At 39.9% G+C, this 25,078-nt stretch overlaps 3 protein-coding genes across 5 annotated transcripts in view; all 3 read right to left on the bottom strand.

The window, feature by feature from the left end:
• Positions 1 to 150: 150 nt before the first annotated feature.
• Positions 151 to 7,023, bottom strand: syt19 (synaptotagmin XIX). Of its 2 annotated transcripts, none has more exons than XM_080437528.1 (9): positions 6,842 to 7,023; positions 6,042 to 6,252; positions 5,855 to 5,925; positions 3,857 to 3,976; positions 3,165 to 3,344; positions 2,527 to 2,679; positions 2,014 to 2,136; positions 1,718 to 1,829; positions 151 to 1,599 (listed from the first exon to the last, which is right to left on the bottom strand). In XM_080437528.1, the coding sequence occupies exons 2-9, from the start codon at positions 6,223 to 6,225 to the stop codon at positions 1,292 to 1,294; spliced, it is 1,251 nt and encodes a 416-aa protein (XP_080293654.1). In that variant the 5' UTR covers positions 6,226 to 6,252; positions 6,842 to 7,023; the 3' UTR covers positions 151 to 1,291. The 2 variants fall into 2 exon arrangements, with proteins under 2 accessions (XP_080293654.1, XP_080293653.1); XM_080437527.1 differs by having other exon boundaries at positions 152 to 1,599; positions 3,165 to 3,347; positions 6,842 to 7,022.
• A 988-nt stretch (positions 7,024 to 8,011) lies between these two features.
• On the bottom strand, positions 8,012 to 15,183 carry LOC308092059 (C-signal; the record flags this gene model as incomplete). Its single annotated transcript, XM_080437853.1, has 6 exons — positions 8,012 to 8,647; positions 9,555 to 9,665; positions 11,689 to 11,856; positions 12,945 to 13,132; positions 13,961 to 14,012; positions 15,031 to 15,183. The coding sequence occupies 6 exons, from the start codon at positions 15,181 to 15,183 to the stop codon at positions 8,534 to 8,536; spliced, it is 786 nt and encodes a 261-aa protein (XP_080293979.1). The 3' UTR covers positions 8,012 to 8,533.
• Positions 15,184 to 19,359: 4,176 nt separating this feature from the next.
• calb2a (calbindin 2a) overlaps positions 19,360 to 25,078 on the bottom strand; it is a 17,070-nt gene continuing 11,351 nt past the window's right edge. Inside the window, exons 7-11 of one of the 2 annotated variants that reach the window (XM_080437166.1) lie at positions 24,925 to 24,980; positions 24,364 to 24,403; positions 24,104 to 24,157; positions 21,035 to 21,109; positions 19,360 to 20,330 (exon numbers count right to left, since the gene is read on the bottom strand). In XM_080437166.1, coding sequence (XP_080293292.1) covers positions 20,220 to 20,330; positions 21,035 to 21,109; positions 24,104 to 24,157; positions 24,364 to 24,403; positions 24,925 to 24,980 — 336 coding nt within the window. In that variant the 3' untranslated portion in view covers positions 19,360 to 20,219. The remainder of the gene's footprint in view (positions 20,331 to 21,034; positions 21,110 to 24,103; positions 24,158 to 24,363; positions 24,404 to 24,924; positions 24,981 to 25,078) is intronic. The other variant, XM_080437167.1, reaches the window with a different exon arrangement.

Raw genomic sequence — 25,078 nt, 5'->3', positions numbered from 1 at the left:
GATGTGAAAATCAATACTAAATGAATACATATATATCAAAAACAATAACACGTAGCAGCATCTGTTTAAACAACATGCTAGTAAATAACATTAACATTTGCAGTCAGAACAAAAAAAAAATCGAATTAACAAAAGACATGTGAATAGTGACCAAGATCTGCATAAATAGGAAGCAGGCCTAAGTAAGGGCCTTTTTAATAATGATGTATTTGCTTTGGTGTGTTTAGAGCATACTGTCAGGTGGCAAATTGCCTGCCAGAGTCAAAATCACAAGAATGATTTGTGATCAACAACAATATTATTTATTAATTGAGCATGCTGGAATACAACAATATCTGACAGGACATGACACAATCTTATTTTGAGAACATATAAATATAGACAGCAGAACAACAAGCTATATGTAATAGCTATACATTCACAAAATATGACACTAAATAATCACATACTTTAAAAGAATCAGTAAAACTTTGAAAATAGGTTCTTTCATGGCAAAAAATAAAGAAAATACATATAAGCTAATATTGTCAACCATCTACAGTACATCCACCCAGAACCTTTTATAGCCTTGTTTTAATGCTATATAAAATTCACTTATTTTCTAGGTTTGTAGCCTTGCCAAGGTTTTGTTTTAACAGTAATGAGCAAAGCTTATAATAAAAAGGAGTGATTGAGACCAAAATATTATCTTTTAGAAAATCTACATATGGCTCTAAAATCGGGATTAGGTCAGACATTTCACTAAAAGAGTATAGACCACCTTGAAGCTAATTCAAAAGAGCCAAAACGTACAATAAATTAAATGTCCATGATGGAACAGAAGATGCTCTTTGGTAGATAGTAGATATATCTCTTGAAGGGAATGAGAGATACCAATTCACTTGACTTTAAGTTCTGTATATAAAATGATTAAAATATGAACTCTGGCATGTTAAGGCTACGCTGGCTAAGTCCAATTTGTGTTTGGTTCAAGATAAGCTAAATTTGTTATGATTACTTACCATTTGAATAGATATTTATATTTGAGCCTGGACTTCTGTCCCATTTTCTAAGACAAAACTGATGACCATGCAGCCACCAACATAAATCATAATAACATACAGTATGTTATGTTGAGTAACTTTTATATGTATCATGAGTGGCCATATTAATGTACAGGTGGTCCTGATGATTGGCTTCAGTGATTATCCATCCATTAATTCTGACAGTACTGGGCTGGCTCCATGCTTTGCCCATGTACCATGCATAACCCAGAGTGCCTTTGAATCAACAGCTTGACCTACAGTAGTTTCTAAATCAAAAGCTGATGCCACTTTGCTATTGGCTGGCGGACTGACTGCATCATCAGGCTCCAGTGCTGGTCCTCAGAACTCTTCCCTTTCCTTATGTTTAGTTGGCCAATCAGATGTTTGGGTGACTTCCTAGCTGCGTGCGACTGATACACAGAGACCAAGATGTTGCATTCTTGAAGAGGAAGCTCTGGTAGGGCGAACATGAGGACCTGATTGAAGACAGTCACTTGTCGCCGGGGAACTGCAGAGGTTTTCTGGTGCCGTCGCTTGCACTGGTTGCACTGAATGCTGATCCTGGCGTTCAGGGCTGTACAATGCATTAAGCATGGATAAGACAGATTAACGATTGGAGTTCTCATGCCTTGCATGGATGTGATGTGACAACTGACAACTCTGTGTGCATGCAGTGTGGGTGTGATATTTACCTATATCTGTGTGTGTGTCAATGGGCGGAGTTCTGATCTTTAGAAATCCAACCTCCAGCCTCTGAGAAGTGGGAAGAAACTTAAGGGAGAGAAGAACATCCCCTACAGGATCCTAGAGAGTAAGGAAGGGGTGGCGTCAAGTATAAAAGACACAACTTGTCCTTGGTTGTACATTTGTGCAAACACAATTGCATGCATGTTTGCATATCTGTGTCTCCTCATGCAGTTATTATAAACACAAAAGTATGTATACATCATTTACCGTATGTTGGCATGTCTCAGCGACAGCATCTTACCTTTTGAGGTGTCTGGAGGTCTTCTTGGAGTTCTAGAGGATAGGAACTACGTTTGAACTGCCCTAGAGGAACCCTAACTTCTCCCAGGATGACATGCCGGGAGAACTTATCAAAGTCCCTGACCTGAAACCCACACAGATACAATTGACACACAGGTTTGGTAGTAATAAATCACCTGGGTATCAGACAAAAGATTACTTTTTCGATTATTCTATCGATTACTTTTTCGATTATTCAAATAATCGAGAAGTGCATTTCTTTTAAAACATTTAATCTATAATGACGTGCCAAAATTGGGATTGATTACACTAAATTATTTTATAAAATTATTGATTATTTCTTATAATTTATTAAATTGATTAGTTTGCACCCCTACATAAGTGCATCATTAGTTCATTAACATAAGTATGCGTTTGACCAATATTTACCGTGTCTTTTGTATGTAAAGAGAACAGATAGGCCGTCTAATATTAAAAACTAGTCTGAGAAATATTGATGGTTTGAATACAGTACCTCCATCCTGAGGGTGACATGATGCAGCTCCTGCAGCAGTTGCATGCTGCAGCTGAACTGGTCTCCAAACAAAGGGTTAGAGCTGTCCTTCACAATGCGCGTCTGCCACTCTTGCACCACTGTCCACAAAGCATCTTGGGTTATGCCCTCACCCTAGGAGGATCATAATGATAATGAGTACACTTACATAATGCACGCCTTTAGCAGAGAGCCGTGGTTTAAATGAGGGATGCTAACAATTTTAGAGAAACCAAGGAATAGGAATATTTTACACAGTTAAAGCAATTGGTGGCACTGGTGAACACAAAATATCCCACCACAACTTAAAAGACAAGGCATTCTATTAGAAATCACTCAAATTAAAAGGGCATAACCGGCATGTTTATGTCAGCTGAATGAAATGAACTTTTTATCAGTTGATAGGCCTAATGAACCCTTTAGTTTTCACAGACATAGCAGGATAAAGTAAAGTCAGCTTCAGGTATGTCATAGAGCAAGCCCTGGCCCCTAGTTTTGTCAATACTTGCTAACTGGTGCGTCTAAAAAAAACAAAAAAAAACATACCCTCTATTAATTGTATTAAATGCAACTGTATGTGTATACCCTGTTAAGACAAATCTGTGAAAAGGGTCCATTACCTCCTCATCCACAAGACCCTCCTCTTCCTCAGATCCTGCCCGTATCAGTCGTAGCGTGACAAAGGGATGGAGACTACGGGTCTTGTTCCTCCCATGCAGCCCCTCTGCCTGCAGTACAGTGACCACCAGACGAGACTGCAACTGGTCATAATAGAGGGAGAATCGCAGAGATCCATGGATCTGCTGGTGGAGGTGAGAACAGAATGTCTTAGCTTCAACTTGAAGTATCCTTAGAAAAGGAACAATACTGAGGTGAAAAATGGTTTGTAGATGTGTTATTGTAGATGTGTTCTTGTAGTCTAGTCTCCAGGGTAATGAATTACACCTTTTTGATGGGGTCAAGGAGATGTTTCTGTGAGCTGAGCTCTTACAAAAAATAGTGTGAAACCATGCACATTCAAAGGATAAATACTATAGAACTGGACAAAAAACACTATGAAAAGCAAAAAGTAAAGTCTGTACACTAAATGCTCTTGTAGCAATTTGTTAGCACAAACTGGAGCAGAGCTGACGGAGCTAAACTTTAGACCATCATATTCTTTAGACTCTAAAGAATATACAGTATGTTTGCATTTTGTCGTGGTCTGGAACTTTCTTCAAGTTATCTGAATTTGAGGGGCGTGTAAGCTTTACATTCAAGAAACGGAGCGAGAATGTTGTCAAGCGGCAGCAGGAATGTTGTCATATATTACCATCTCTTGGTTGTCCTGCTCGTCCAGTAACCCATCTGATAGGATGCTCTCTGAGGAGGGAAATGAACCCAGAGATAGATAGCGACTCAGCCTGTGAGACTCTACACATACGTCCTCCACCTGGCGCACACACACACACACACACACACACACACACACACACACACACACACACACACACACACACACACACACACACACACACACACACACACACACACACACACACACACACACACACAGAGACACACACAGACACACACAGATAAGTACACATTTACACAAGCATGCATATAGACGCACATATATACTGTGTAATACAGTACGTATACACACACAAATATAGATGTTCATAATTGCAGCACTAATATTTATACATAAATCCTCTTAATACATTGCTATATGAGGCAGATATTTTCTATTACCATGTAATGAACATGACAGCAGTCAAGGTCTGTTTTATTATACTCAGACTCATGACTGGTGTCATCTATCTTCTGCTTGAGTAAACTATTCTACAGCAGAGTAGAACTCAGACACGCACCTCACTCAGTGTTTGATTTACTCAGTGTACAAGACAAACACACCTCCTGAGGTACACACAGATAGATAACCACGTAGAATAAATTACGCTGTGGCTTAAAGTCAACCTGTCGTAAAAGCGACTCATTGTGAGCTTGTAATGTAGATCGGCTATTTTTGAAGAGATTTGGTTTAGAGGGATAAAAGAGCGGACCAAGTACAGAGCTGACCCCGATCAAGTATTAGTAGAGGCTTTAAGTGGTTAATAGTAAAAGTAAACAATAACTAGAAAGATGTGCTCAGTAAAGTAAAGTAAAATGTCCTAAACCCTAATAATAATAAGTCTTGTATGCAGTGCAAGTTCTTTGTACAGCCATTAAAGTAGCATGTGATTAGCTGTTGTAAATCATCTCCACTGTTACCGCCATGTCTCTCTCTTGCACATTATCTACCTTCCTCCATCTTTCTCTCAGATGTATGTTATTCAAATGTCTTTGTAATCAGCAAAGCCTGATTGTTATTTCTTTCTGTCAATTATGTATGTATTGCACTAGGTTGCCATTTGAAATGTGTCCTGTTTTAGCTGCCCCACTACCCCAGGCAACGACAAGGCCAGTTTACAGCCGTAATGACACCCCAGCTCTAAACGGACGTAAGGATAAGGATTTATCATCTTTACCAATAATAAGAACAAAACTATTTAACAATGTTGGTGTGACTAAGGGATTTGCTAAAACAAATATATTTATTAAATGCATCAGTGCTTCTGTGGGGGTCCAGGGACCCTCCGGGGTCCTTGACAGGGTTCCAAATGGACCCTTACAGGTCTGTAACTCTGGGAGTGTACAAATAGTAAGTGAGTAAGTGAATGGAGAGTGTCCATTTGTACACTCTCAGAGTTATGGGGGTCCTTGAAATTAAAAAGTTTGAGAACCCATAGCCCTAGATTATCAACTAAAATGTAAGTTGTCATTTCAGACTCAAATCAGCTTGTTCCGGCAAATTGAATGCGTGATTGTGTTGAGCCCATAAACCAGATGAATGCTGATTGGCTAGTTCCGGTCCATAGCCTTACGGGGTGTGTATGCCATAGCCAGGAGGGACGGTTGCTCTGCGACTCTTAATCCAGAAAAATGACACGGTTGTCATTGACCGATTTGAAAAATATTTGTAAATTTAGATCCTCTGCCTGCTGGCCGCATGCACAAGAAATACAACACTGATCAGCCCAGTAGTATGTGGGATTAGCTGTGGACAGTCGCACATACAGACACACACAGACATGGTCTAATCAATGTACAGTAAGAAACTGGTGGGGATGAAAAACTGCTTTGGTCCTCTTAACGAAATGTGATGGTGGCCATGTAAGACTTAAGTTAAAAAGAAATTCACTCCAACGTTGTACCTATACATCACTATTTCATCACCATGTTCTTCCATCAATTGTTCATCTCCATTCTTCTTGTCAGGTCTTACCTTAGTATTTGGTATTCCTAGGCAATTTCCAGGTGTTGAGGACATGTCATCAGGGTAGAGCAGGTTGCTAGCTGTTACAACACATTTCAGGGCAAGTTATCACTTATGAAAGTATGATTAATTCCTTGTTACTTTTATGAGCGCATCCTCTACTGTGTTATGTTATATTCTATTCTCCAGAACTCACCAGTATCCTGTTTAGCACGTGTTTGAGTGCAGCATCTGGAGACCTGCCACAACAGGATACCCAGAGCCACCAGAAGCAGAATCAGAGAGATGGCCAGGATGCAGTACTTGACTGGGTCTGAGAAGGGCATCTTCAGCTCTCCAACAGCCAGCAAAGTTATAGGGAAGTCCATCAGTGATGCCATGACTATCTACCTCCATGAGTTCTACCTCTTTAACACAGGTACAAAGGCAACATACATTATATGTGACTGATCCCACCTCAGTAATGTCTCACAGTAAGTAATAAAGACCCACATATTAACCACCAAACCAAATGTGGAGTGGCGTGCAATCTCTGGACTCTGGAACAATTACAGTAGATGATCTTATGAGCTCAACAGTAACAGGTGGAGATTACTATGGTACTGCCACGAGGACATACTCATGACCTATTGGGAACTGTCTAGTCAAATAGAAATGATCCTGTTGCCATGTTATGCAAAGTTAACTCTACGTAGAAACTTCACACAGGCCACAACTATGTCTCTGTTTTAATCTCATTATTGAGTGGGGTAATCATATTCTGCAGCTAAGTTCAGGCATTCATTTGGTGTGGGTTTAATTAATTGTAGTTAAGCGCTGTTAGTAATGGTTAAGTTAAGCATGGGTTTGGTGTGGTTAAGCATAGCATAGCATCACTGTTACTCCTTATGGCTGACTGTCTGGACACTTTTAGAACCAGTTCTCTGTACAATAAAAAAAAGATTATAGTATTTTTTCGAATATCATTCAAGTTAAAGACATAAATGAACAGTTTACCTCCAGTAAGTGAAGAAAATTCCACTCTTATGTTTGAATACAGATATCATACTGTACAGTGCTATAAATCCATGTTGCTCAGCTGGTAAACTTGTCTCCCATTGCTCTCATCAGTGTTTTATCCTGCTGTACACTCATTCACTCTCTACCACTCTGTCTTCAAGGCACTCTTTGTATGTCCACATTCATACCTGCCCACACAAATGGCTACACACACACACACACACACACACACATGCACGTGCACATACAGCACCTGACTGCCTGCATGCCTTTCTAGGCAAACTGGTCTGATTAGATTGAAGTAGTACTTCAGGAATGGGTACTATCCCCCCTTATACTTATACCCACTTCCTTAATACCTTCGCCCTGACACAGATTCAGTAAAGCCTGATTTATACTTTGTTAATGCAACACATTTTTAGCTTGTAGATCGTCTATTTTCGGTGTGCATCACTGTCGCATCACTGTTGTAGCCAGACTTATGAACCATAGCTTAGAATAGCCTTACCATATCTACCTCAAGACAGGTAAAAACAAAATTGGTCAACTTAAAACTGCAAATTATTAATTCAGAATCATTAGATTGGTGTTTCTATGTGGACTTTAAGATGGACAATGTATTGTGGTTCTCCGTCAACCAGTTACATTTACAAGGACTGTTCCAGGTCTGCGACGTGTTATCATCGAGCAGTACCCAAATCAGCTGCATCATGTACCCAAATCAGCTGCTTGTATGCTGACAATGAGGCCTGTTGGACTCTTACATAAGAATATAACAATAATATTGTATAACAAACCAAACATACATTATTCCAAGAATGAGGAAGAAAAAAACATTTACACCAAACTTCCTGGTTCTTTGTCTCAAAGTTAAATAATAGCTCTGCCTCAACACAAGTGTGCGTGCGCACACACACACACACACACACACACACACACACACACACACACACACACACACACACACACACACACACACACACACACACACACACACACACACACACACACACACACACACACACACACACACACACACGTGTTTTATGAGACAATACTTAAAAGAAACACACATATACGTTCAAGATTCCATGACTTTTAATCATGTTTCAAGCTGGCAGTAGAAATAAATAATACTATTCTGGTAAAGCAATGATGTCAGTGAAAGATAAAACGCATTCTAAATTCATAGCAGCAACGTTTAGAGTTTAGCTTATCATGTAACTCAGAAGAACAGTATACCGTAGAAGAGTATATTTTACATCCGTACCAAGCGGATATTGTAATTGAAGATATCTGTCTGTTTGTCACAGCAATAATTAGCGACAGTTTTAATTAGAACTGGATCAAACAGCAGATGAGTTGGGGGTAGGCCAAGACCTTTGCTATTGATTTAATTCTTCTTCTTTCTTTTCCCCCCCAAATCGTTCAAAGGTCAAGGTCAAGTTTAGCAGATATGCAAACTGCAAAGCATCTCTTTGAGTGCATTTCCAGGTATTGTAAATCAATGGTATGCATTATTTCAGGAATGCATATGTACGTAGCTAGACCTTCTATTTTAACACATCATACTCTAAGCCTTCAATACATTCATGTTTTCATAGTTTAAGATTACTGTAACAGAAGCAAAATACTGGTATAGTTCATTTAGTGGTGCCGATACTCTCCTCATCTCCAAACTGACCAGGGTCACCAAGGCAATGGTTCTCCTGTATAGTGCAGAAATGACCCGTGGTCTTTTTCAGTCAGCTCACCAATCACAGACAAGATGGAGTCCACACTCTCCTCGGGACTCAGAGGAGCCTCGAAACAGAAAAATCAGGAATAAAAACACTATTACACACATACATGCATTTAAATATTCTAATCTTAGAACTATATTTGGCTTAGAGTCTAAAGATTTAAAGTTGTTCTGTCTAAGCCTTAGACAGAGCACTTTTTCCCCTGATTTCTTATATAGTATTCCTTTAATCTATCCTGAGCTGACACTGCTTGACTGCAATCTGCATTATGTCAAAATAGCATCAATCTTAATGAAATCTCATGCTCAAGCTCATATCTAGCTAAATTCTTAAAACAACCATCCTTACATCACTATAGTCAGGGCTCAGGTGTTAACCACAGTTGCATCCGATTACATTTTCATTCAGAGCCTCAGCCCTCGGATCAAATGAACGCTCAAGATGTTTTAGTCTTTGTCATTATGAAGGTCACTTTGTGTGAGGGAGTAAAGGGTGCTGCAAAAAAACTGAATGGAGACAATTACCAAGCAGGACGTGTTTACATTGCATTGAATTATGGATGATATTTGGGTTTGAAGTTAACAGATTTGCTCACTCACTCCAAGGGTGTACTGTAGTGAACTTAAAACTGCATGATGTGTGGACTGGACCCCAAAACAACATTCCGTTTTGATGGGGATTCCATGAGGGCCAAAGGGCTAGGGTGAGGGCTGAGGGGACTAGCAGCCCAAATCCAGCCTATATCTAAATCAATCCAGATTGGAATTGGATTGGTTTTATGCAGTCTGAACAAGGCAAAGGAAACTGATTCAAATTTGATTAGCAAAAATGAGTTTCCATGTGTCTTTTTTGTTGCTGTTCAGATAGGCCACATATTAGATTTAGGCTGGATTTGGGCTGCCAGTGTGAACAGCCTGCTATCCAACCGCTATCATATGAATACTCAGAGGAGTGTAGTGTTCTCTTACCTCTGGCCCACCCATGTCAGTGCGGACCCAACCTGGGTGCAAAGCCATGCAGAGAATCCTGTCTGGCTCCAGGTCCACTGCCATGCAGCGACTTACCATGTTCAGGGCACTCTGTGGCAACATCCAAAACAAATGACAGTACACAATACAAAACACAAATGGTTACAATACAAAACCCAACCAATTTCTTTGCAATCAAATGTCTGAGATTTAACAAAGGTTGTGGACAGCAAGTTAACCACATTCTCACAGTCAAATGCACATTCTTTTACATATTTTTTTAAGGAACATTTCAATATAGCCTTTCAATATATTGTGCTAGTAAGGACCATAATCTTCAGCACCATCAAATAAGCAAACTAGAAAAAGTGCTCCTCGGAGCACAGGTCTCCGCCAGGTCAGGTAGGTTATTTTGGCCTCCTAGTGGCGCTATAATAGGCCAATGTGAAAAGGGTGCCATTTATTCCTAGGCCGTGCATGGCAATCGGACACTGCATGCATGATTTGAAGCATTTTGTTCTAAATGTGTTTTGCTAAATTTGACCTGCTGGTGGCGCTATAACAGGCCAATGTTAAAAGGGTGGCATTTGTTCCTCAACGTAGTGCAAATGTGCATTCAAAGTTTCACCGCAATCGGACGCTGCGTTCATGATTTGCTGCATTTTGTTCAAAACGGGCCACTTCTGCAAACATGACATGTCAATGTTAGCCAATCAGGATGGAATATGAAAAATCAAACAGATCCGTCTTGATCACATGACTATAGATATATACATGTGTACCGATTTGCGTGAAATTTGGATAACATTTGAAGGCTTAATATCAAAAAATGTGTTTTACATAAGTCTGCCTCCTGGTGGCGCTATAAAAAGCAAATGTGAAAAAGGCAGGGCAAAGGTTTTTCCTTGGCCTCTAGAGAGTGTGCATACAAAGTTTTACACCGATTGGTGCAGTTATAGGTAAAAACACGAATCGGCCTGTTACAGCGCCACCATGAGGCTGATTTCAACATTTTCAAATGGCATTTCTTCCTCTGCCTAATGGGAATGTGTGTGCAAAATGTCACAGAAATAGCATGCTGTGTTCATGATTTGAGGCATTTTGTTCGAAACGGAGTACTCCTGCAAACTTTGAAAGCCAATTTTTGCCAATCAGGATGGAATATGAAGAATCTGAAATTAGCCGTTTCTTTTAATGACTATAGAGATACTGTGTACCGATTTGCGGGATTTTTGGCCAAAATCTGTAGGAGTACTGTCCAAAAATGTGTTTTGCAAAAAGCGGCCTCCTGGTGGCGCTATAACAGGCCCAGGTGAAACATTTGGGGCAGAGGTTCTGCTCTGGCATCCAGGGAGTGTGTGTGCACAGTTTCTCTGCGATCAAGCCAACGGTGCCGGAGATTAGCTGTACACAAAATGACAGAATGACGGACGGACACACGGACACACGGACGGACGGACAGGGGCGAAAACATACTCTCTAAGGCAATACAGTTACCAAGCACTTTACAATTTACAGTGTTGCATAACACAATAAAACATAAGGAAACTGCTCTTTATCCAACACAGCATCCAGTCTGGGCAGTCTGGTGAGCCTCTGCAGCCATATATTAGCATAGCATTAACTAAAAGTAAATGAAGTGTGTAAGGAATGCATGACCGAGTAACACCATGGAGGTAAATTACATTTAGTCTTTGTCATTAACATTGGCTGACTCTGCTTTTAATCCTAATCATTAACTTCTTGTTATCCATCACTAAAGCCTAAAGATTTTGTTATAGAGTATTTATTCATTGTGGCATGGCCTAGGGACTGTCTGCCAGCGGGGGAGGCAGAGGTGGCTCTGCCAACTCAAAGGCACACCTGCAGCTGATCAGGTAATTAGGTCACACAGGCTGGTTATGTAACTCTGTTGCAGTGAAGCCAGGTTTGTCTACTGTTCTATACTCTGTGTGTTGAGAGACTGTCTGTGTTATTGACCAATTCATAATTTTATTTGCTAGTTTACGTGTGGCTGTGGGCAAAGAGAGTCTCTGTTCATCCCTGTAGACAAGAAAGCTACAGTTCTCAAACGTCTCATTTCACTCTGGGCTTATAGTGACAGATGCTGGTCACAGTGATGTTTGAATAATACCTTGGATGTCCGGTAAGGGTACCATTTGAAGTTGTTGGCCCTTTCCCCCCAGTTTAGCTCAACAGAGCCCAGCAGAGAGGTCATGTTGATAACGGCTGCCCTGTGGATGCCCATGCTGCCACCTGTTCCTCCCCTGGAGGCCGCTTGCTTCAGCAGCGGCAGGAAAGCCTGGCAGGGACAGAAAGACTCTTAAGACTGGAAACTAGGGTTGGATTCCGGAACCGGATCCAACATTGAGGAACCGGAATCGGTTCCATGACATTTGGAACCGTTTCCAGAACCGGTTTGATCACTTGATCTCTTGGCTCACCACATACCTGGTATGTGGACTTCACGTCACGCTATACAATTACAATACTATTCTCAAACGTTTCAATTTCAAGGGCCACCATAACTCTGAGAGGATACAAATGGTGGTTTCATTTGTACACTTTCAGAGTTACAGACTTCCAAGGGTCTATTTGGAACCCAATATAGGAATAGTTAAAGGGAACCGTTAAGGAATAGGACCGTTAAGAGGGAATAGTTTTTTTAGGGATCCCAACCCTACTGGAAGCACACTACAGGATGTTCACAAGATTTATACACAACACCTCCCAGTCAAGGTCAGTGTCAATCAAGGCCAGTGGTGTACAGTGTTTTACATAAGTAACGCATTATGTAATATTATGAGTAGCGTAAATACAGTACTATTACAAATTGTGTGATATTACAGCTGCTATGTCAAGCAATGCATTACTTTCAGAAATTGTTTTTATAGTTTTTAATGCTAATAAATTCATGCAGACATATCAATCAATATTTTATTTTATTACCTTTTACAAAATACTATATTATAGTATACTCTGCACTAATAGAGGGGTGCTGCAGCTTCTGAGTTGTTTGTGTTTCATCATGACAATGAAATATAGTCTCATAAAATAGTATGTTGGTACCAACCAATAACATTATTGTGGCAAGAATGTATTAATATTTGTATTACATTTTGAAACTATCCTCCCCAACACTGTTCAAGGTCGGGTACTGCGTTTTATTCCAGTCAAGTGGCTGCTGTGCGGCTGTGGATGTGCAGAAACGTGTTTAAAGTATTTTTAATTTCAGTGCTGGCTTTCTTGATTGTTCCACACAAAGCATGCAAACCCTTTCATGGGAAGTGTGAATAGAGAAGTGAATAGAGAAGACAATCCAACATCAACGAACACTAGCTGCAATTTCACAAACGTAACAGCGTGTCAAGTTTCTAAAACAATGGCTACCTTAGTTATCATGAGAGGAGCCACAGAGTTAGTGTGGAAGTTCTCTATCATCATCTCCGCTGTAACAGTCTGGAAGTCGGCCACCACATTGATTCCTGCATTGTTAATCAAGCAGTTCAAACCCTCTTCCTGTACGAGCTGTCCCACTTCCTCTGCTGCCTTCTCTATGCTCTCTTGGCTCACCACATCTTATGGAGAGACAGATTGAACATCAGGGCCATGCAGAGAGACAGGAGGGCAGGTGTTCAACTTTACACAGTCAAATCCTTAATTTCCATTTGGTTACATTTGTACTCTCTGAGTTAAAAATTTATAAATAACACTTATCACTTAATAAAGGGCAGACCCCACCGCACGCACGCACGCACGCGCACGCACACACACACACACACACACACACACACACACACACACACACACACACACACACACACACACACACACACACACACACACACACACACACACACACACCAAAATAAATAATAATAATAATAACCTTTGAAGTTTAGTTGATTTAACCGTTTTCTATTCCACATCTTTCCTGTCAATATGGAATTTAGACACCAGTGTTTTGAGAGTTGGAAGAGTTGGAATTCTTATTGAGCAATTGCAAGTGAAACACTGCACACATAATCAGTGTTGGTGCGATTTCAAACCTGGTATGAACCGCTGGAACTGGGCTATTTATGATGATAGTTTCCACAGTAGCACCACAAATATAATATACAGGTATTAGGCCTAGAGTATAATTCAAACGGTATCTAGAAGAGTGGGCACCTGTAGAGTGTGCACTCATTGTGGCTTTTGGGGGGGGGGGGGGGGTACACACAGAGCTCCTCAATCACAACCCTGCTTATCTGTTACTGTTAAGGGTGCCCATATTTCCCCAATGCCCATTCTACCATGGTGCCCAGTATTCTCCAGGTCCCACCGCCCACTCTTCATGTAGCTATTCATTCAAACACCACAACTCACACACGAACACCCATCATCATTCTTTCCTGTCTTCTTACCCAGGGGGATTATATGGATGTTGGGATGGCTCTCTGCCAGTTTCTGGAGTTCCTGTACAGCACACGCAACAGAACATTAATATTGCACAAGACCCTCTGTCTCTTTATTACTTATGCACATGGTAACAGGATAGGCCTATAGATGGGCACAAGGGACATATAGGCACCTCGATGTAAAATTGGCTATTTTGTCCAAAATGTTAAATTTTTTAATATTTGGAAAATAGTAAAGTAAAATATACATGATTAGAACATGCTTAAACATTCGACAATTAGGTCTAATATTTCTACAATTGCTACAAAACCTGTATATCCAGTCATTTTGAGGCATAAACAAGAAGTTGAAGGATAGAATGAAGTCTGATAATGATGTACCGTGCATGTTCACGTCATGTATACTTTACATTAAAATTAAGAAAATTTTTTCATTTTTTTTTACATTAAGACAAAATATCCATGCACACATACATTGTCACTGTCACGTTTAAGTTAAAGTATCAATACTGCAATGTAGAGATACTCTGTTACAAGTCCGGAATTCAAAATTGACTTGAGTAAAAGTACAAAAGTATTGGTATCAAACTTAAAGTAGCAAGTAGGAAGTAGCCTACTCATTATGCAGAATGTCCCATTTCACAATGCGTCCAATGTCACTCTGCACGCATTGTGAGCTTGTAGATGGGCTGAAGTGTACTGTATGTTTTGTAATAATTCACAAAATCTACAAAGTAACAAAAGTTTTCAAATAATTGTAGTGGAGTAAAAGTATAATATTAGCCCTTGAGATGTAGTGGAGTAGAATGTACTGAAAATTGGGAAATACTCCAGTAAAGTAAAAAAAAAAAAAACCTCAAAATTGTATTTTAAGTACAGTATTTAAATGTACTTAGTTACTTTACACCACTGGTCACTGATCAATGTCTTGCGCACATTGACTGTACTGTGACAGGTTCTAGGCTACTGTAGGCTACACTACTACACAGCGACATTATTACTATGTTGATACGTTTCTATACCGGGTATATCAACCATAGATATATTATTATATATCTATCTATGGAAACAACTACCTGAGCACCACTCGGGTTCCGTGCCGTGGCAATGATCTTGCCCGGTGAGAACTGTCCCGTCGCAAGGTTGTTCACTATCTGTAGACCGAGTCCCCGAGTGGCTCCCGTTACCATCACAGAACGGCAGTTTTTGAAATTGGCTGCACCACTCATTGTCAGTGTGCACTGTAGCCTATATAGGTGATTATAATGTTTATTTTTTTTAGAGCTTGGATAAGGAGCTTTCCATTGAGAATGATCACGTGACGACGTGTCTGTTTACAGAAAAGGTTTTATGCATGATCCTCCTGAAATGTACGATACTGGCCAGTAGGTGGCAGGATTTCAACACTTCTGTAGCCTCTACATTTATAGCTCAATCAAGCCCTAAACACACACGCACACGCACACGCACACAAACACACACACACACACACACACACACACACACACACACACACACACACACACACACACACACACACACACACACACACACACACACACACTCCTTTTTATAGATGACTAGACTGATTTCAAAGTGATTCATCTAACATTAGGCTACCTGTACAGTACATTGACATTTGACTTTATAAGTGGATGCCTGCTACTGTAGATAAGATGTAGCCTTCATCTTATCTGCATCTGTACCTTTCAGGATTCAAGTATGAGACCGTGTAAGAGTGTTGTGGAAGGCAAGTAGGAAAGTTTATTGACTTCTAAAAAGTGAACAGCATCTGTGGGTATGTCCTTCAAATAAAACAAAACAAGATAGTCCAAGCCTTTCTAGGAGTTTTGACTGCAGTGTAAACTGGTACAGATATTGATCACCGTAGTTATTTCTTCCTCTCCCTGAATCCCTCAAGGATCCTCTTTCATATGATCTTCCTGCCCAATTTCAGGCTTCCCTGGCTTTCACAGAGGCAGAACACAAGGCCATTAAAACTGTCTCAAGAGCCCCATGCAAGACAGCAAGAAATGACAAAAATCACTCACAGGCTTTATGTAGGGAAAATACTGTTTCAGTATTTTGGGTTTACTTAGCTGGATAGAGGGGAAATATGCTTTTGTGGAGTTCATAGTGTCAAGTGAGCCCCAACATTACTCAAGCTAACTTTTAAAATGTCCACTTTTTGGCCTCAGAGAGGACAAGAGTTTATATATATTTGATCAATGAACTGGAATGATTCTGCTATATTTAGCTTCAGTTGGTCTTCATGGAGTATGACTGAATTATGTCTCATCCTAGAGTTAGCTGTGCATGCGTGCAAGTTTGGTTGCATCTGTGCACTGGTGTTTGATATTGTGTGAGGTGTATCAGAATTTAGGTTGGGGAATCCATTTTCAATCACTTATTTAATTCGTATGAGTTATATTTAAAGAGAGGACATAAATAAAATACCAGGTTTCCCTTCATCAATGAATAAATCATGGTTGTTACCTTTTTATACTGCCTGTAGTCTTCATCATGTCAGCTTTTACAGATGTAGCTTACTCTGTCAGTGAATGTTAACATACACGCCATCATTCACTATACTCAAGCAAGCATGATGCTGTCTTTCAGTTGGCTGCAAGTGGTTTTCACAATTATGTCAAAGCTGAATAAAATAGAAGATACAAATGCATTGCCTCATGGGAAATTTGGTTTGCTGAACACCAGTACAGAACATAGTATGACCTACATCTTGCAGCGGTGTGGACTGCATAGGCCTATAGCACATTCGTTAGCTAACTAACAACACTTTGTTAAACAGTCGATCAATCTAATACTGTCAACATGGAATATTAATTCACCACCAGCACACTCAACAGTGGCAATAATAGAACATTTGATGTGTTCTGCAACATCCTCTGTGATGCTTTCAGTCTGGTAATGCTTAATTTATACTATCCCATCACACAACGGTGTCACTGAAAATAAACTGTTAGCTAGCTTGAAAGTCTTTTATTGTTGATACAGAGTATAAATGGGGCTGTGGAGTGGAGAGGCCAGCAGAGAAATTAATGACAGTGGCAGCACCATAAACAGTGTGCACACACATATAACTGAGAAATGGAAACAATAGCCTGTTTAATCTAGCATATCGTTGCTGTCAGGCAGAAACCTTGCATGTCCAAAACTTTACTTTTCAGGAAATGGAAAAAAATAACCTGTCTTCCAATAACCTCATGTCACCTCATGTTTTCCTTACAAACTGGCGAGTGTGATCCAGTCTAGCTCTCATTGACTTCAATGCATTCCATTGAACTTCCGGCAGTTAGCCTCCCAGTGCAACGAATCTGCCAGCTGGAATTACTGGACAGAGAGAGTGACATAGATGTCTGCTCCTTCTTAAATAAGTTCCTTTACTAGAACGGATCAGAAAACTGCAAAACGAGTTGATCCCTGCCAATGGATCCAATGTTGTTATTATTTAGTCACAAGCTCTTGTTAATACTTTTCATTGGTTAAATTTATAAAACCCAGACAGACCGAACCACTTTAAAAAATAGCAAAAATAGTATATCGACAAGCTCACAACACATAACGACGCAACGTGTTGTGAGATTGTAGATTGGCTATTGCATGACACCGTTGTACGACAAAGTAGGGCATTGTACTGTTAATGGGGTGCATTTCATCCAAAGTTATTTTCAGAATCTGAATGTAAGTGTATCTCCAGTCTCCTATTACTCAAACTCCTTGAAGTGGCAGGCAATATTGCATATTGGGGTATTTTAGACCGTTTTAGACTTTATTATTGTCTTATTTGTGAATAAAATCCTAAATATCCCCTGCAGGGGTCCCTGCAGTGTTCAGAGCTGTGGCTGATGATTTAAAGATTTAAATGCTTCTGATTAATTGATGCAGATTTGTGCCTGCACTGCAGTGAGCTGGGAGTTGGTGGTGCACTCGCTGTATTATTCAGGTGGCTTTAAAAGCATGTCAGATCAATTGAAGGGATTTTACTAGAAATATCATGTCCTGCCTCGCTTACTCAGAAGTAACAATCCCAGTCAGAGAAACCACCAGAGAAACCAAAACAAGACCAGCTGAGAACCTAGTATATGGCTAGACCACAATGGAAATATGTTTTTTATTTTATTATTATTTTTCTTTATTGTGTTATTCCCTATTCTCAAACAATTTCAATATTTGTCGCAGGCGCAGCGTATTGCCTGTTACATTGTTTTTTGTTATGTCAAATCAAAATCAGAAGGCCATGTCTAAAATGCTGGAGAACTTTTATTATAACTTTTGGCTACATTTGCATACATAGACTGGCCCTAGAGTACAGCCAAGAAGAATACTGCCTTTATAGTCTATTTCTTACTGACTTAAATTAATACAATAAAAAATTACTTAGTTTGACATTTTTAGGGCCTCTGCATGATATTGAGCCCCATAATAAAATACTTTGTCTGTCCATCTGTTCACTTCATTTTATTATTATTATTACTCTGCCTGCAGCAATGTGTGGCAGGGAAATGTAATCACGCTGTGAACAAAATAACTCTAGAACAGATGCATGGATTTTCATTAAACTTGGCGGGAACGACCACTATGCTGCCCCAAAGAGATTATTAACTTTTGGGTCTCAAAGGTCAAGGTCACAATCAAAGAAGGACATAATTGGTCTGGAATGGAGACATAGACCAAGAAAGGTTGGTGCACTGCATGCAGTGTTTTCACCCTGGGAGCATCTTTAGTCTTGCGACCACTAGGGATGGGGCCTTTACTGACCTGCCAGAGTTTAAATCTCTAGAATTTGGATTATTCACAGTACTTCTAAGATCTTGTCATTAAGATACAATTCGTTCTTCTAATATTTACTTTGATTGTAGCTTGTAGGGTACAACAGTATTGTCCTCCATTTGGCTAAATAGGCTTTTGTTAATTAAAAAATTAACCTAAAGACATATACACTGTACCACAATGAAAGTTGATGTCAACTTCCTGTTAACTGAAAACAGGTTTGCAGGGCAGCTGTCGTTCATTGTTTTCATTTAAGGACGTCCTCATTTGTAAGGGAAAATAGTCAAAAATATGGCACACTAACTTGCTTTGATATACTGCAATGTTTCACTCTGAAAAATTATATCCGTCTAATAAGTATATAAATGCAAGTTAGACAGTGTGCAGCAGGGCAAGAATTTCACGGGGCCATGGGGAAAAAAGCACAACTGGTCCACTCTGGGAATGGAGATCCACAGTGCAAATGGGGCTGTCAGAGTGAATACTAGCCAAGCAGAAGTGAATTATGATAAAACTACATTTATTTTTGTAATGTTCTTGATTGCCTGTGTTAAAGTACACCACGGTCTGTAGTACTTAAAGCACATTTTAGTGACAAGCACAATAAATTGCATCACCTTAATCTTAAGATATGTTTTATTAATGTTTCCAATTGACAGTATCAGCCAAAAACCAACATTGAAAATTAAAATCATAACATATAGTACATAAGGGAATGACAACAAGATGACTTTAGGAAAAGAAAAGGTTGGAGATTTCATACCAGCTCCATCACAGGTTATAAATAACAAAAGTTAAATCCATCACAGTTTGTTTGCAGTCATGTTTTACTATATTTATATTGTATTTAATGCAAAGTCGAAGAGCGAGCGGGAATAAGGTTAAGGGTCACTCAGTCTACTGTTTGGGAAGGCAGAATCAAAATTCAGGGAATATCATCAGGATGTACAGTCATTTTCTTAAAAAGGGATCTGGGTTGAGGGCTAGAATAAGTCACAGTTTGAAAGGAGTCAGGCTGAGTACGGAAAGCTGGGATTCAGGTTAGGATCATGGGAGATGAAGAGGCAGGGTTGGAGTTAAGGTTTGGATAAATGGTCTAGGCTACTGTAGGTTGATAAAGAGTCTGGTCATGACTGGGGTTTACAGTAACTGATGTTTTGGGTGTATGGTCATGGAGTACAGAGGTGTGCCTGAACTGCTTTCATCATAAAGGTGAGAAGCTAGAGACTTTCAACAGGGCCAGGGCTACGTTTATACGGTCAGGTTGCAGGGATTTAAAAAGGGAAGAGCTCTTTTGTGCTGTTAGTGCTCTTTTCATTCATTCTGAGGTCATACCATAAAGGGGCGTGTCCGGCACATGCACCTGGAAACTGTTGCCAGGCAGCTGGAAGTGGGCGTGAACTCGAGGGGCGGGGGGGGGGGGGGGGGGGACAGGCAGAGAGAATGATGGCTGGCATTAAGAAAGGGGGACAGGTCACATGTCCCTGCACAGGACAATCTCCAGTTCGCTGCGGTACAGCTTCCCTCCGTCAGACAGGGCCATGATGCTCTGCCTGTAACCGGTCAGATTTTTCACGTCCACCTCCTGACCAAGAGAAATTAAGTTAGAATCATTACATGACATCATGTTCAAATTATACATTTCTTGTGCATGTATATGATTGTATCAGCCATGCCCTGGCTTAAGCCATCAATGTTATGACCATAAAATATTAGTGTAGCTGTAGCTCTTAGGTAAGTAGAATTAGATTTTTGCTTAAGCAGAAGTTATGTTTCTGGCTTTATTCATGCTGGCAAACTACAGCACAATCCTGTCTGTGTGAATGTCTTGTGCCCTGGGTCTGTGCCTATCTGCATGAAAGCTGACAGTGCTATTGAGTGAGACAAATTAATCGTACAGATTTTGAAGGGAATAGACTGGTGTAAACTCTTCTAGTTTCATCATCCTGATCTTTTAGCCCTAGATTTGAAAGCAACTCAGACGGTTGATAGGAAAAGCTAAAATAAGTATAACAGGTCACACTGTGTTTCACATAGTACAAGACTGTGCTACAAGTGTATGTATGTTTGTTCTGCCTAATATTGCTTGTATTACATTGTACAGTTGAGAGTGGAAGGAAAGGAAGAATTGGTGACTGAGAGGTGATGATGTGAAAAAAGACGTGTGCCACATTAAGACCAACATAAAAAGAAGTGCTTGCTTTGTGCCTCAGCCTTGAGGCCGTCCAGCAGAGTAACACATCAGTTATATAATATGTTGGTTATGCTGACTAGCCTATTGATTCTCACCACCTTCTTGTTCTTTTGGTAAAGGTCCTTTAGCAGGGCATCCAACTCCTGCTCATCAATGTAGCCATTCCCATCCTGATAGGAGACAGTAAAACATCACACATAACATTTTAACCTTGAAATAGACAGATGAAAGGAGGACTTAAAGGATCTACACCATGAATTTAAAAAAAAAATTTGATATTTAATATCTGTATGGTGTATACCTTTTCAAACCTTTTTCAAAAGGTTTGAGCCTAAATCATCACTCAGATATACTCATCCCAAGTCAATTGTCTCTGGCTTATACAGCACTTTCAGCTGCAATACCAAAACGTCCTCTTGGGCAGGGGGGGGCTACTGAGCAATTCTGTCTGTTAATAAAAAAAATTATTAAAAAGGAAAAATTCTGCATAAAAAGAAGCATCTAAGAAAAATACAAAATCGAAAAAAAAAACACTTTGAACATTTTTGAACAATTCCACCAAGTGTTTGAGGTGCCTGTTTCACCCACTTCCGGGGGGCGGAGCCAAAATCCGAGCCCGAAGTATTTGTTCGTAGACCCCCACTTAGCCCCCCAAAGTGGGGGTCTACGAACAAATAGAAAAGTTTCGGAGCGATTCGGGCACTTTTCATTTAACATTGGGTTTGCCATCATTAATGTTTGTGATGTCAGAAACATTGCCATTCTGAGATCGCCTGTTCAGACACGCCCATTCTGGAAATCCATGAAATGAGAAGGAATGACTGAATTAAAAAAAAAAACATTTGGGGACCCCAAAAAATACAAAAAAACAAGAAGAAATTGATTTTCATGGTGTAGACCCTTTAAAGACAAACAGGAGATCATAGAAGGAAATGGAGATATTAGGCAGAAAAAAATCCATATCTTAATACAAGATACACAACAACAGCTAGAGAGACCAACCATATACCCCATGCTTAGTAAAAAGCACTTTTGTTTTAAAAGCAGTGAAGGCCATTGTTATTTTATAACAGTGGTACACAGTGTTGTGCAGAACCTAATAATATATAATTTAATATAATGTATAATATAATAATATTTCTTTGTTATCTTTGAACCAGACAAAAAGTACCATGGCACTGTAACAAACGAATCTTCCATTTATTCATGCTGTGTCTTGATGACATCAGAGATAAGAGTCCTGTGTGTCTTATTTTTGTGTTTTTGGAGAACATACAAGACCGGACTGTCTTAGAAGATCATTTGATTGTATGAATTAAATTCCTAAAGTAGTCTTTGTAGAATTAGAGAAAAATACCAGACTTTAACCCAGTCTGGGTGTCTTGATTGTGTGGCAACTTGAATATTTTCAAAGCTTTGCACAATTCGAGGCACTGCGAGCGATGTTACTGTACAGTTGACCTACCACACTTTGCCGTCTGGCCACAGCCTACCACACAATGCCTCAGTACCAATGACAGCAGTTGCCCGTGTTTCAGCTGTAGGGGTTAGACTCATAACAAAACAGATAAACTAATTACCCTCATGAATGTTGGCACATCCGCTGTGTCTCCATGAATTAAACATAGTGGCTCATCTACTGTACTGTATAATTGAACATGTCTGCCATTCTTAGCAAGTGAGATAGTTAGTCCACGACATTCAGAACAATGTCACGCATGTCCTGTAGTCCTGTCCACCTGATGGCCAGGATTTATGTACTGAACAGAGTCACGGTAATGACAGCAAAACAATCAGTCTCTCTGACAAAAATACGGATACTATAGTTGGCTACCCAGTACCCAGGGTCTGCGAGCCACAAGCCAACAATCTGGCAGTAGAACAGATAAAAAGCATGACATACAGTACATGCATTGAAAACCAATATCTGAGCTGGCAACAGTGCTGGTATAAAGCAACATGCAACTGGGTCGTTTTGTTTTTTATTGATTGATTTAATACTTTATTCAACATTACAGAGGTACACTAAGACATTTAGGCTAAAAGGATAACACCAAAAAGTCCTGGGGACTTGTTTCCATAGTGGTCCTACGTTAACTTCCTCAAGAACTGTCTCAACGTTATAATAACCAGTTCAAATCATGTCTTTCGTGTCCACAGAATCCAGCTGATATAATCAATAGAAATAACTGCTGTACAACTGGACTTCCTGTGCTCCTCCATTGTAGGCTACTCTGCACTTAATCAGCTGTCACTATCTTGTCTTGTCAATAGAGCACCGAAGTCCTGACGTCACTCGTTCATCCCCAGGTTTGCGGAAGTAATTTCTCTATGGAGAATAACATTGGGTCATCTTAGAATCGTCTCATATAAGAATTGTGGTCCAAAAATAAACACCGCGTGTCGGCGTTATTGTCAGGGAGGAGGTTCTGTATAGTTTATGATAGTCAGTCACTTATATTTGATACAGTCTGTTTCTGGCGAAAATGTAACTAATTTGGCGGAAGTAACATTAGCGTTTTCTCACCGTCAGTTGATGCTTCATATCCATAAGAGTCAACCCGCCGTGGTCATTTGTTTATTTTTGGAACACAGTTCTTATTTGACGCGATATTAAATACGTCTATGGGATTCAGAACGGGGGTGGAAAACTGCGAACCAGGTAGACAAACAAAGGATGTGTAAATGACGTCAGACTTCGGCGGTCTATACCAAGCCATTCATTCCAAGCAACGTCTAAAGTTGAAAGTGTGGTTGAAAGCACCAGTTCCTGCCACTTCTAAAGAGACATGTGCAGCAATTCCATCTCATTTACCTAGGCAACTCAGAGGATTGACCAAAATGTTGCATAGTCATGATTTTGACTAGAGCAGGGAAAACGCCAAAGCAAATGCTGAGTCATCCAGCAAAGTTTACCTGAAGCTACCTCTTACATACTGTATATCCATACTGCAGTGCACAAAGTAAGTGTTTATTCCAAGCCATCTCTAAAGTTCGACTGACAGCACAAGTAATACATTGATGGGATAGAGGAATCAGGAACTCACGCAATTATGTGCCCATGATTGCCTTGGATAAATCTGATGCAAGCAACATTCATCCATGAGTGCCTGGAAAGTGAAGTAATTCAGTGAAACCCTATAGCCAGTAGTGGGGTCATTTACCTTGTCATAGAATGTGAAGATGGCATTGAACTGCTCAGTGGTCAGCTTGACACCCTATAACAACAAAAGGTTTGAGTTTCACTTCCAGGTGTGAAATGTTGATACTGCAGAATATGAAATTGCATTCAAACTTTAAATGAAGAATTGCATTACAATAAATTAGACAATAGTATCCGTTTTAAACTTGTTCATCATCTTTTACTAATGTTATTTTGGTTTACATTTGATTGAATGAGCACTATATTTTACACTACACCTACCTGGAACTTAAGTAAGAAGTTCTCCTGAACAGGGAGAAGCCTGTGGGAATGGAAGTCTTCATCAGTTACATAACAGTTAAAATATAAAAATTGTGTACATATGTTGTGTTACATGCAGAATGATAAATGTTGAATAAACATCGACTGTGAATCATTTTTGTTTCATTTTTTTCCCTCATCCCCCCACCCCCAATTTAGTTTCTGTCAGGGACTTTATGGGCCTTGTGGTCCCCGTTGCTGCTATAGTCTCCAATGTTGGCTTGTGGAGGGTGTAGAAAACCATTCAACTCCTCTGATAAACATGGGAGTTGGACTCATATTGGACTGGAATTTCACTGGGAGAGTGTAACACACACAAATGTTCATGATATTTCCCACAGACCCCGTCCCTGCTGAATAGGTACGCAGAACAAACCAACAGGGGTCGCCAGTTCAGAAAAATGAACTGGCTTCCCTCCCGCATACAGTGCCAATTATGTTTGTGGGAATCAAACTTGATTTTAAATTTAACTTGATTTTACTTTTGGGTGCTGAATAAATAGCAATGACATTGTACATTACCTCGCCATCTCTGATAAGCCCAGCTTTCCGTCTCCATTCGTATCAAACATCCTGAGCTGTGGAATGGGTTGATAAAAAAAGTTATGAAATCATAAAAAAAAAGAAAAATGTAGCTCCACCCAAAATTCAACAATCTACGGATCGACCTTCAACA

The sequence above is a fragment of the Gymnoscopelus braueri genome (assembly GCF_963280865.1).
Source record: "Gymnoscopelus braueri genome assembly, chromosome: 9".
Classification (NCBI taxonomy): Eukaryota; Metazoa; Chordata; class Actinopteri; order Myctophiformes; family Myctophidae; genus Gymnoscopelus; species Gymnoscopelus braueri.
Note: the sequence above shows the minus strand (reverse complement) of the source record. Positions and strands in the feature narration are given on the sequence as shown.

Bases quoted from the DNA above. Each gene is read 5' to 3' on its own strand.
- syt19 (XM_080437527.1), bottom strand. From the start codon at position 6,225: ATGGCATCACTGATGGACTTCCCTATAACTTTGCTGGCTGTTGGAGAG. The intron at 3,977-5,854 runs GTAAGACCTGAC...TGTGTGCGCCAG, and splicing joins TAGGAATACCAAATACTAAG to GTGGAGGACGTATGTGTAGA. The intron at 1,600-1,717 runs GTAAATATCACA...TGCATTGTACAG, and splicing joins TGACACACACACAGATATAG to CCCTGAACGCCAGGATCAGC.